The 12830-nt window shown below is 37.6% G+C and overlaps 2 protein-coding genes across 3 annotated transcripts in view; one reads left to right on the forward strand and one right to left on the reverse strand.

Annotated features, from left to right (window-relative positions):
• The window catches only part of bcl2l1 (BCL2 like 1), a 33634-nt gene extending 26663 nt beyond the window's left edge, over window positions 1-6971 (forward strand). For both annotated transcript variants that reach the window (XM_084429099.1, XM_084429100.1), the window contains exon 3: window positions 3710-6971. In XM_084429099.1, the coding sequence (XP_084285225.1) occupies window positions 3710-3853 (144 nt within the window). In that variant the 3' untranslated portion in view covers window positions 3854-6971. The remainder of the gene's footprint in view (window positions 1-3709) is intronic.
• cox4i2 (cytochrome c oxidase subunit 4I2) lies at window positions 6861-10921 on the reverse strand. The gene is made up of 5 exons (XM_084429101.1): window positions 10719-10921; window positions 8328-8446; window positions 7939-8106; window positions 7485-7616; window positions 6861-7377 (listed from the first exon to the last, which is right to left on the reverse strand). Exons 2-5 carry the CDS (start codon window positions 8425-8427, stop codon window positions 7244-7246), a joined length of 534 nt encoding a protein of 177 aa, XP_084285227.1. The 5' UTR covers window positions 8428-8446; window positions 10719-10921; the 3' UTR covers window positions 6861-7243.
• Window positions 10922-12830: the final 1909 nt, after the last annotated feature.

The raw sequence follows: 12830 nt of genomic DNA on the forward strand, positions 1-12830 counted from the left end.
AAATGCTGTCATGATGGTCAGGCATATTACAGTGTTGTTAGAGACATGTTAGGGCATGTGCTGTACCTGGTGTGGTGGGGATGGGATTAATAAGCCCCTACATTATTCACCCAAAAATGAAAATTCAGTTAGTCATTCCCATAAGATTTTCATCCATTTTTGAGAAACTAAGATATTTTTAATGAAACCTGAGAGATTTCTGTTCCTTCATTGGAAGCCCATGCAACCAAAACTTAAATAAATCCATATGAATCTAATCCAAATGATTTGCAGATTAAGCCATGTATGTCATGTAAGTCATAGTGTCTTTTCAAAATGGATTAAAATGGATTAAACGGCTTGGTATGATCTATTTTATTAACTTTTTGATGTGTCAAAGTTTTGGGTGAATGGATTTTCAATTAAGGGACAGAAATCTCTCTGGTTTCATTAACAATATATTCATTTGTGTTTCAAAACTGAAAAAGTCTTACGTGTTTGGAAAGACATGAGGGTAAGAAACTGATGACATAATTAAAATTTTGGCCGAACAATCCTTTTAATATAATAATGTTAAACATTGGGAAGATCTGAACACGCAGACAACATTCACTTTTGATGGAAGCATCAGAAATAACCTGGTGGAATAGAAACTAAGAAACTGACAAATTGTTGTTGCCTGTTGTTCAGCGATTAGGACAATACAAAGATGATTATGGAATTAGTTTGAACATGAAAGATACTTTTAATTGCTTAATGCTTACTCATGCAATATCTAATTGTAATAGTAGTTTACTAAAGCAAGCATCACTATTGCTTATTCTTGGATATTTAAACAAAGCCCTGTGCTGTTTCATCTGATGATTAGTTAATTAAAGCTTATTATGCATGACAGATATTTTGCTTACTCACTCCAGCATGAAAGATGTCTGCTCAAAAGGTTAAGACACACCTCCATATGTGCCCCTCCTGGATTCACCCATCACGTATAGCCTGTGCTTGTACATGACTGCACATAGCCTACAGTGTTTTAGCCTAGGCTATGCGTTGCACTATAATCTTACTGCCAACAAGCATGCCTTAACGTGTCTTAGATTTATGATTTGGACCGTAATCAAAGAGCCACATTCTTGTCATACCAGTGTACATTGTTCCTACCTTGTTCTCACAGTTTCTCACACTGATACTCTCTAACATGTGTGCATTAGGCTTGGCTCTGCTGCCAAGTCATACTGTTAGCATTCCTGCAGGGGTTACTCATGTACCTGTTAAAGCATGATGCAAATTCCTCTTCCGTCTGATTGTATTGACTGTAGCACGCCTTCTCTGTTCATCATTCATGATCAGGTCGGCATGGGTCTTGTTTAAACTACCCAAGGTTGACAAAGGTGTGCCTGAGGAAGTGCATGATAGAAATTATATTTACTCAAGTCACTGTGCGGTGAAACGGTAGTTTGCTTGGTTAATTGTTCTAGTAGGATATTGAACTCTGTAGGATGTACAGTATTGTGTTGGATTGTGTGTGTGTGTGTGTGTGTGTGTTTTTTATGTGGTGTTTGCTCAATTCACGCATCACTATCCTATTTTTGCTACTGATAGGAATCATACATCCAATTGTGTGATTTGTTGAGAAGTGTTACTTTTCTAAGCACTCGGGCCATGAGTAGTTGTTAGCTATATTAATAATAATAATCAAATATTATTATTATTTTTGTTGTTGTATGGTGGTTTTGGGGTGGTTTTTAGGTATCTGTTAACCGTAAGTGAAAGTGAGTTACAGTCTTGACTTGTGATGTCATGTGCTGCGTCACTGGTTGTGATAACCCCTCTGCTCTGGAACTGCATGTCTGTTATCAGCTTCTGCCACTCCCATCACCCCTCCCTCACACTTACGATATCATTTCCTATGAAATTGATCTTGTTCCTATGCACACTATGTGACTGACATCACTTTGACTACAATGTCACACATTTCATATCCAAAAACAAGCCTATTTGACTCTGTCTATTACTTCCTTCTTATTAATCTCCCTTTCATCCTCTTTGTCAGTTAAAACAATGTACCTGTCAATAAATGACAACTCCTCCCCAGATTATTGAGGCTCTGTGGAATGCAGTCATTTACCATAGGTCATTTGCATTTTTGTTGTGCATTGTCCTTCTGACAGACACCCATTTGACCTCTCCTAGCTGCTCCTTTTTTATATTTGTAATGTTTCAGCTTTAGCAATCCTTCTTAATTCATATGAAACATGACAGATTGCTTTAGTAGCTAGCTAGCACGGATGAGTGTTAATATGCAGAAAAATGGTCACAAAGTATTGGAGCTGTGGCCTAGTGGTAAACATGTTCTCAACACAACTAAACTGCTGTGCAACACATATGGGTATTTTTTATTTTATAATTCTGTTAGCCTGTAAATATATAAATATAAATATATATGTATATGTATGTGTGTGTGTGTGTGTGTGTGTGTGTGTGTGTGTGTGTGTGTGTGTGTGTGTGTGTGTGTGTGTGTGTGTGTGTGTGTGTGTGTGTGTGTGTGTGTGTGTGTGTGTGTGTATATATTTATATCCAGTTTTGTTTCACTGTAAAGAGAAACCCAGTTCTGTTGTGACTGATAAATGTTGCCACAGTGCACGTGTTAAGTGTCGGATGGTTTTACCCAGTCTTCCACATTCTTCTTCCCATATTTTCAAGCTTGTGTAGATAACTAGGGCAAAGGGAAAGACTGGAGGATGACATCAGTCTTCTTGAGTGGAAAACAGGGGTGGGCGTCTGAGGGGTGTGTGTATATGTGTGTGTGTGTGTGTGTGTGTGTGTGTGTGTGTGTGTGTGTGTGTGTGTGTGTGTGTGTGTGTGTGTGTGTGTGTGTGTGTGTGTGTGTGTGTGTGTGTGTGTGTGTGTGTTTGTTTTGTAATCGACTGCATGCACTGAATTATTTTGGCTTGATCACTGCATTGCTGTAATACCGCCGACAAAAATGTCAGTGAAACAAATCGTATTGACCCTGAATCTACACTGAAGATCCAATTGAAAAACTGCAGAGACGAAAAAAACATTTCTGTCCTCAGAAATTGTCGGGGTGGTATGAACTCATGCATGTTTATGAGTCATATTTGCTTTTTACTGCAGTGCTCCGGTTGAGTTATTTCAGCCTCCATGTGCAGTTGGTGAGCGCTACTTTTGTGTGTGTTCCCTGAGGAAACGGGTTATGTTATAAAGCCTGAAATCCCCTCTCAGCTTTTCAAATAAAATTGGGGTTGCTACAGAATCCTGCTGAGAAATGAGGTTAGTGAAGTCTTTGAAACAGGCATGGTAAATCTCGCCCCCTGGTGGTCATTGCATGAACACATTATTGCACAAACAAACTTGTCACAGGAAGGGTGGGATTAATGAAAGGCTTGATGGGAAGGGACACTTGAAGGAGTTCAGTGGTTGGCTGGAATGAGCTTGTCAGTTAGTATCAGAAGTGTAATTATTGGGTGGTTGATCATGGTAATATTTTCCTCTGTTTTGTGAATATCTAGTGACAATTGACCTTTTTCACATTTCCGGATTTCTCAGAAGCGGAAGTTGTCATAACCTGTCAATTAGATTTGACCCCAAAATCAAAATTTTCTGCCAATTTCGGTCATTAATAACATGATATAGTACATGTGTGGATATTTTCATAGATTCGCTGTTGTAGAAATAAAATCTGATTATATTCTCTGTGTGTTTTGTGCAGGAGCGATTCGCGGAGATCTTTGGAAAAGATGCAGCAGCAGAGAGCAGAAAGTCACAAGAAAGCTTCAAGAAGTGGTTGCTGGCGGGAATGACCTTGCTCACAGGTGTCGTGGTCGGGTCACTCATTGCACAGAAACGCCTGTGAGGATCAGAATTACTGAAGATCCAAATACACCTACTGCTTCATTTAGACCTCCAGCTGAAATGAAGGAACTTCAAAAATACTTGTTTTGGATTTATTTGTTTCCCTTTTATTGCCAAGAAATGTCATGTTTACATCCCCCGTCCCACCGTGTACTGTTGACTGAGTGGAGTGCATCTGTGATGTCACATCACATGACCCAGACTGCATGGTTTTAGCTGACTCTGAAAAGGCAAAGCCACGTATCCTTACACCATGTTCAACGAAATGAGAAAAATGACTAAAACAGTCAAGAGAAAAAAGTTTCAAATCTTGCTTCTTTGTCTGTAATTATAATTTTTTTTCATCTCCTATCATTAATCTTTTAAGTATCCTTATTATTCTCTCATTTTCAAAGAGACTTGCAAAACTGACAAGGATACCAAATTTTTATCTTTAAATCTAATTTAAGCTCATTTGTAATTCTTGAGTTAACCGAATGATAAAGAAGTTGAATCTGAACTGAATTTGAAGTATTCAGTCGGTAAATCAGCACTGACATTTCTGAGGAGCGTTATTCCTGTCTGGAGTGCCAGATATTAGCTCGAGAGCAGAGGCATCTCACTACACTTGAGCGCCTGCTTCCTCTGCTATCTCTCTACCATTATAGAAAAATGTGGTAACAGATAAAAATATGTCTGTGAGTGTTTTTATGTTGTTGTTGTTTTCCCATTATTGTTCTGTTTCTTTTCACTTGCGAATTTGATGAGCGTTAACTGTGTGACTACCTGCATTGGGCAGATTTGAAATCCTCTAAAGCATCTAAATTGTCTGAGGGACCAACAGTTATGAGACGGCCAACAGTTTGAGAGAAAGTTCTGTATGTTTGGTGCCGTTTGATTTATTAAACCTTATTAAACCTAAGTTTCAGCTTCAGATGTGGTATCACGTATAACTCTTTATACCTTTGAGATTGTTGTAACTAGAGCTAGAAGAGACACGGATACACAAGGAGTGAGTAGATCACTCCTGTTGTATCTGTGACTACACTTAACTGTGTTTTATACACAGAAAATGTAATACTTTAAGCTGAAAGTAATTAGATTAAACCATATTGCCACAAGAGTGCTTGGTGTCTTGTATGGTCTTTGGAATGAGGATGCAACCAGTTCTGGGAATACTGGCCTAGCATTTGTAACAAGCTAATAGTCATTGAGTTTTTGTTTTATTTGGAATCTGAGGTATGAAATGATATATGCAGTGGTTTTTTTTCAGTAAGCAAAAGTTAGTTTGACACTTGCAGCACATTTAAATGTACAGAGCCAAGCTAAAATGCTAATCTCAATTCTGGTCTTTTAGCATTCACATCTCCAAGTGTAAATGTTATTTCCACAGATATTAGAGCATTCATAAGATTTGTTGAGTTGGGTCTTACTGTGTAATGGTCCACAATGTTTTGAACCCTGGCTGACAGGCATATATTGGGTCAGATAACATCATGGTGCTGCCGTGGAAAAACAAACAAAAAATATAGTATTTGACTAAACTCATTGTTTTAAACTGTTAAAGAGTACATTTTATGCTTCATCGTTTATTTTTATTTTTTAATGTAATTCATGTTTTCAAAAGCAAACCTTAGAAATAGTTGGGATAAATCTCTCTAGTCTTCTCACAGCTCCTGATTCCTGTCGAATCTCATCTTAAACGCTTTCCTGTCAGAGACGTTAAGCGCGAGTGTCACTCCGCGCGCGCACCTGCTGCTTTACACTCGGCTCGTGTCACACTCGTTTAAGCTCTCGGAGATGTGGAGAAATGATCTTTAGGTTTCAAACCATTAGTTATTCAAACAGGACGTCGACTTGAATATTCATCGCCTTTTTTCGACGAGTAAATGATTGACGAGCGGGGTAATTCAAACAGAAGGGATGAAAGCAGTGGTGGTACAGGTGTGTTCCCAGCCTTCAACCCCGCTTTGAGATCACGTGGGAAAGCCGAGATCGTTTGATACGTCAATCAAAAGATACCAATCCTAAACGTCACGTCTTCTGAGAGCTAACCTAGAAAAGAGATGTCTGCCGTAGGGCTCCGCGGGAAGTTAACATTAAGCAGGTATGAGAAAATATTTATTCTTCCCGGTTTAACTCCCAGAGGAACTAAATGAAATTTCCCTCAGCTCGAGGGATTTGTTTTAAAATCAACATCAACTATTTTTTATTTATTTTTTGTCAACGATTAATCAGTTCTCATTAATCCAAAGAGGGAATAATGGTCATTTGCTAATTATTCAATCCTTCTATTTAAATAAATACAGCTTTTCTGAAATGGCCAATTGATTTATTGTTTACAACAACTCAATGACGATAATGTACAATAACATACAATAGACTAAGGCTGCATTTGAAAATTGTTACAATCTGAATTTGCTATTATGTTGACTTAAAAGTAAATAAAGTTAGAAATGTAAAGGTTGTATATGGCAACATTAGATCCGGTAAGCCACCTTTAAACTCCAAAGTTGCGAGTGAACTGTTTAAATAACGATGTAAACATTTATAGTTGGCGAGTCTTAGCAGATTGAAATTGCCGAGATTTACACCTTTTGCTGCTCTATAGACACTGATTTCACAGAATACATTCCGTGTTATGAAATTTGCTGCTTGCATGCTTAGTCTATGTTTGTCTGTCATGTTTGTTTGTGTGTGTGTGTGTGTGTGTGTGTGTGCGCGCGCGCGCGCTGTGTGTTGGTTACGGAGTTTGAGTATGCTTAAGAGTGAAATGTACCAGCATTGGCACGACACTATGTAAACTAGTTAACTTAAATAACAATTAGACTAGCTCATCATAGATTAGTAAAAAATATTTAAGGCGTTTGTTGATTTGAAATTATTTATGATATTTCGTGTAAACGCATATTGTTCCTTCCTATGGCCTTAAACTCCATTTCTTTTGAAGTGTATTTGTTGCTCATTGTGTTTGTATTTAGCCAACTTAACCTTCAACATAAGGGGACAAAAATGAAAACTATTTTTTTAAGGTTTTGGGTTTATTTAAACAGCTTCACCCCTGAATTGTTTTATGTCTTAGACTTTTTTAATGTCTGATATCATTTAAATTAAATAAAGACCCATTTGAATTCACAAGACCTCTCTTGTGGTTATTATGTGTGTTTATCTTGTTGCATGAATACAAAGACACAATACGTTATTCTTTCAGGTTTTATTTCTGTTTAGTCAAGAATTAACACTTGTGACTCACTCAGTGTTATGGACGGTCTCACTGATACATATTTTACATTGATGCCCATTGGATAATATTCATATGTTGTGCATAAAGGATGGCATGAAGACTGCCAGAGACAAATGGCAGATAATTGGCAAGGGGTTGACGTGACGCTCACAGCTGCATTCCCTACACTTATTTCCACTGGCCCTTCTCATAGTCCCATTTGGCTGAGAAGCCCTCCACGGGGTTCACCCGCATGTCCAGCATCCGCTGCACCTGCTTGGCCTGCCATTCGTCATCAAGGGTACGAGGATGAGGAGGATACACTGAGAAAGCAAAAAAATGTTGAACCTAAACAGACCCATCACTTATTTTAATCCTAATATTAAAATTAAACAATCATTGAATAAAAAAAATAAAGATGATCCCTTACCATAGAACCTTTGCCACAGAACAACCAGGCCAGTGATACCAATGAAGAAAAAGATGCCACCCACCACAGTCTTCCACTCACCCGTTGGCTTCTTCATCTCAGCGAATGACTCTTTAAACATCATCCTGTACACTGCCATTGTGGATCACAATAGATAAATAAAAATACAACAATTTAATTGTTCTCCATGAAAATTTCCCTTAATAACCCAATAAAATGGCTTGCTTTTGTGATTTGTAGCCAATAGCCTTGGGTTTACATCACATACCACGAACCAGGGTGTGTCACGTATCAGGATTTGATCCATCAACTACAAGAATTTAGATGGATTCACAAAACTATAGATGGAAAGTCATATAAAATTTGTTCTCTATATGTTCGTTTACCTTCGAATACAAATATAAAAGACACAGGACCAGAAGGAGAATGGACAATAAGGAAGAAGTATACCAACAGGCAAGTTTCTCCTCTTTGGAGAGGTTATTCCAGGGGCCTTTCTCCTTCTGCTTCAGGCTCTTGTCTGCATCACTGAGGATGTCTTGGTATGGTTTGTCTGGAAGAGGAGTGTCCAGACGGTCCCAGTACATGGGCACAGACATGTCCGCCTGTTCTGTCACATCACCTGAGAGAACAGAAAGAAATAATCAATTGACTTTTGAGAGAAAAATGCAGGCATTTCAGACGTGAAGTAGAAATCTCTTGAAGAAAGTGGCATTTGATGCAGTGGCCACTCATTGATTACTCAAGTTGACATAGTCAAAAGTTGTTAATCATAATCATATTTTTATTTTTATTTCCAAATTTGCATGATATTTTTGGCTTTAAAAGGACATTTGACATTACCATGCCCGTGGCTGGCCATCTTGACACTGCTGGCGCTGAATGCAGCCACTCCCCGTCTGGACAAAAGCCCCCCTACACGTCCCGCTGTCAAGTGCAGCATCTCCAAAAGACCACAGCACCTGGCAGATTGAGGTTAAATATAATGTAAATGGACTGATCTATACATTATTAGCTGGAGCCTGCATCTTCTTAAAACCACGTTGAATGTCATCCTCTTAACTATCTCCATATGCTTGTGTATTACATTCAATTCTTGTCACGTTTTACCTTTGTTTCACTTTCTTGTTCTTCATGGACGTTTAGTTTGCTTGTCTTTGTTCTTATATATTCCCACCATCATTAGTTGTCATGGCTACTAAGTATGTTGCTAATTAGAGCACACCTGTTTTGCACCTATAGTTCATTAGCCTGTGGATTTAAGCCCTTCGGTTCTTTCTGTTCATTGTCTGGTGTTGTTTAGACACATAGGGGCGGTTTCCCGGACAGGGTTTAAATTAAGACCGGAGTAGGCCTTAATCTAGAATAGTTAATCGTGTCTAAAAAAATGGCTTTCTGTAACACAGATTAAGTACGGATTAGTTCCACCTGGACTATGGAGTCCTGAACTAAAATAAACCAGATTAATTTAAAACCAACTGTGCTAATCTGAATTAGCATGATAGAGGTTGCCTATAAAACATGCAAAGAACCAAGAAAAGCTTAAAATTGCATGGAACTGAGAAGCAAATCCAAAGAAAACAATGGAATCAGAAAAAGACTGCAATCAAAAAAAAATTACTAAACAAAAGCAAATTATTTTTTAAGCAAGCTAAATAAACTGCACACACCAGCTATGGAATAAACGAAAAGAAATGCTGGAAGTCTGTTTGTAATATATATTGAGTGTGTGTGTGTCCATCCAAGTAATACACATGTCCACTTTGAAACACAATGTTAATCTGAAGTTAAACCTGCCTCCTGGTAGGTTTAATTTAAGCCTCGAATTAGTCCTGGAGTAACTCTAGTCTTCCTCCAGGAAATCATCTTATTAAACTCTGGACTAAACTAAATCTAGGACTATTTAAAGCCTTGGCCGAGAAAGCAGATTTCTGTTAATCTGGTTTAAAGGGCAATTTTAGTCTAGGTTTAGGCTTAATCTCTGTTTGGGAAACCACCCCATAATGTTATGTTGATCCTGCTGTTATTTTATTAAAGTTGCTTGACTATTTGATGTATGACTACTCTCATCTTTGTGGACTAACTTGTGATAGTGTTTTCAGTAGCTTTAGTACTGTCAAAGCCCTAAGTAAAGGGGAAAGTCTTGAGTTTAGGATCTTTTGCTATTTAATTCTGCATATACTGTCGATAACGGTATTTAAACTCCATGATGCTTTATTTCTTCCTGCTCTGGATCAAATCCAAATATCAGCTTGTACAGTCTGGTCACATAATCATCTTTTGCTGTTAGTTACAGTAAGTCTCCAGCATCCACACGTTCATACACAGTCTTGCTACGCAGTTGGGTGGAAAGTCTGGAGCTTGGTTGAACAGAGCCACATTAAAATCTTTATAATAATTATTGGTAACATTTTACAATAAGGTTCTGTTAGTTAATTACAAAAGTTGACAAGAGATAACAAATATGTTAATATTATTTAATGTATCTGAGCTAATATGAACTAACAATGAATTACCAAAGATTAATCAATAACAATGTTACAGTAAAATGAATGTTAATGTTAGTCAATAGGACCTTATTGTAAGGTGTTACCATATGTTTTATTGAATTTTTTTTCCTATTTTATTTAAAATGCTATAATACAACACTCTTTATTCATCTGTGCAAAGATGAAACTTTTTTTTTAATGCTTTATTATCAAAGCTGAAACTTTCTGCACCCTCCATGTGCAGCGGGAGAGACACAAATATGCTGTCATTAAAATGGCTGAAACTGGCAAAAGCTCAAGCCAAGAGTTCACTATGACCCCTCTGAACTCTCACACAAATTAACAAGTGATTTATAAAGACATGTATCTGCAGTTTTGCTCTAAAATATATTTTCATATGTCTTAATTTTTTGAATGTACTTTATTTTACAATGAGTTTCTATTGTAAAAAATACAGACACTATGACCATGTACAGCAGTGAGTAAAAGCAAATAAGTCGTTATGTAAATGCATTCAACTCATCTGTTTGCATATCTATTGAAAGCTGGCCTATTCATACATTTTTATCAAAGCATAAAGAGTCTTACTGCAGCATTTTTAAACATTGCATCATTGGAAAAGTATTTTTCACAGTTAAATGTAGTTTTTAAGTGCACAGATGCATTTCCCCCCCCCTGTTTTTCAGTCCACGGTTTCTACCCTTCTCCCCCTGCTGCTTCTAGAAAGTTCCCTCATCGTACTCACAGTTTTCCTGAGAGACTAGACGATGACAAAAATCACAAAAATGTGCAAAAGAGAAACCGTGCACACTTCGTTTTATGCTTTTTCCCACTGTGTGGTTTGCTTCAAGACTGACCATGAAAACAGGGTGGGTGGAGAAAGAAAGGAGAGAGAGAGAGAGAGAGAGCTGGTGGGAGGTATTGAGTTTAGTAGGGATTTTAAACTGTGAGAGACTGTGCAAGTAAACAATCTGAGACAAGCATGTGACTTTGCTGTTCACTGGGACGTCAGTGCTGAAGTTTAACTCTTAGTATATCCAAAACTCTGTGTCTTTTGATTGTTGTTGTTTATTTTGACTTTTTTGGCAGTTTTTAGTTTTCATCCCCAAAAGACTTGTTTTGAATCCATAGGCAATTTCATTTATGATTACAGTTCTCTGAATCAAACTTTCAGAGAACAGGAAATGGAAGCGACCCTGAAGATAACATGAGGGGGAGAGAGAGGCGGGAGTTCATCTGGCTCGTGTCCAGTCCTGATCTGGGTTTAGCCCAATGCAACCTGAACTAAAGTCTGCCTCAGAAGTCTGGCAGTGAGCTTGCGAATGGGAATATACTTCAACGCTCAACTAGCTGTGAAAGATGGAGAAAGATATCCGAATTTTTTTGAGGAATACTCCATGTTAAAGGTCAAATAAGGACAACCTTGCTGTGAAATATCCATCTGCTCCAGCACATGCCTTCAACCCCTCAGCACAAATAAAGATATAGAGAAAGATGTTATTAATCAAATATGGTCAAATTGTGTCCTTAATTGTCCTTTCTTCAAATTTCCTATTATCAGTAAAAAAAAAAATCCTTTGCATTACTGTAGTTTATAAGTGTTTTAGAAAAGTGACAATTTGTTAGCAATAACTGCAGGTGTCATGCTCTTTTGCAACATTTTTGTTGTGACACATTTTAATAAGCTCAATGCCTTGTTAAATACAACTGAATCTCTATCAACATCATCTGCCCTCTTCGGACGGGATTCACTTTACAAGGGTAGATGGAGTAATGTAATTTTACCACAGGACGTCACTCGCCAATGGCCAATTCGCACGGGATAAGATATCTCAGTAAAACTAGCAGAAGTGGGAGAGTAACTCGATACGCATCGCCGTCAACCTCCTGTCGTCAAAGCCTCTAAGTGCCATCTGAAATTTCCTTCTAGAATGATCATTTTTATCAAGCTTGTATGTTTATGTTCAGTTATTTCACTTTAATGGCAATGGAAATTACCTATTAATTGTCATCAAAGTTAAATGACTGAACTTAAATATGCGAGCTTGATAAAAATAGGCCTACTCATTTTAGAAGAAAATTTCAGATTGCACTGAGGCTTTTTATAGTCTTCATATAAAACAGTTATGTCCGGTCGAACAATGAATTAATTAATTTCAGATTGGATTGTGTTGGTAGCCTAATAGGCACTTACCTAACGCTAAAAGATGTTTCGTGCCTCTAAGTGCTTTCGATCTTCTTTCTGATCTGAATGGTAGGCCTGATGTGGAAAACACTTGAGTTTTGCCACTGACTTGTCCCAGCATCTAGAACGCAACTGAATGCTTTTTCAAGCGTCTCCATACTTGAAAAACCGTGGAAAACTACTTTTAAACACGAAATGACGAAATATTTACGTACATATTTACAGCAGGTCTATTCGCACGCACAGGATTAGCATTAGGCTTCCTGAGGTAATTTTTCCCGACCTTTTTACTGACGGTAAAAGTCGCCGTGATCTTTACTGACATTGTCCGTGATGATTACTGAGATGGCACATTTGGACGGGATTAAAATCACCGAGAAGCTCTGGTAATTATTACTTTACCCCACCTCTCCATGTTAAACTATAGTCCCGTCCGAATAGGGCTTTGGGCTTTACATACACACACACACGCACACACACACACAGGCATCCATTTATTTGTAAAAAGAGAAAAATAAATCAATGTAAGTCTTTGGGTTAAGGCAATGATACACACATGAATACCAAAAAAAAAATTTGTAACTATTTTCAATGTGCAATCATAAATATATTGATTTTAAATGAATAAACCATTTCTATAAGAACTGTGATTCCATGTGATGCTGTATTTTT

Source organism: Rutilus rutilus (assembly GCF_951802725.1).
Source record: "Rutilus rutilus genome assembly, chromosome: 13".
NCBI lineage: Eukaryota > Metazoa > Chordata > Actinopteri > Cypriniformes > Leuciscidae > Rutilus > Rutilus rutilus.

Bases quoted from the DNA above. Each gene is read 5' to 3' on its own strand.
- cox4i2 (XM_084429101.1), bottom strand. From the start codon at position 8,427: ATGCTGCACTTGACAGCGGGACGTGTAGGGGGGCTTTTGTCCAGACGG. The intron at 7,617-7,938 runs GTTGGTATACTT...CCACAATGGCAG, and splicing joins CAAAGAGGAGAAACTTGCCT to TGTACAGGATGATGTTTAAA. The intron at 7,378-7,484 runs GTAAGGGATCAT...TTGCTTTCTCAG, and splicing joins TCTGTGGCAAAGGTTCTATG to TGTATCCTCCTCATCCTCGT.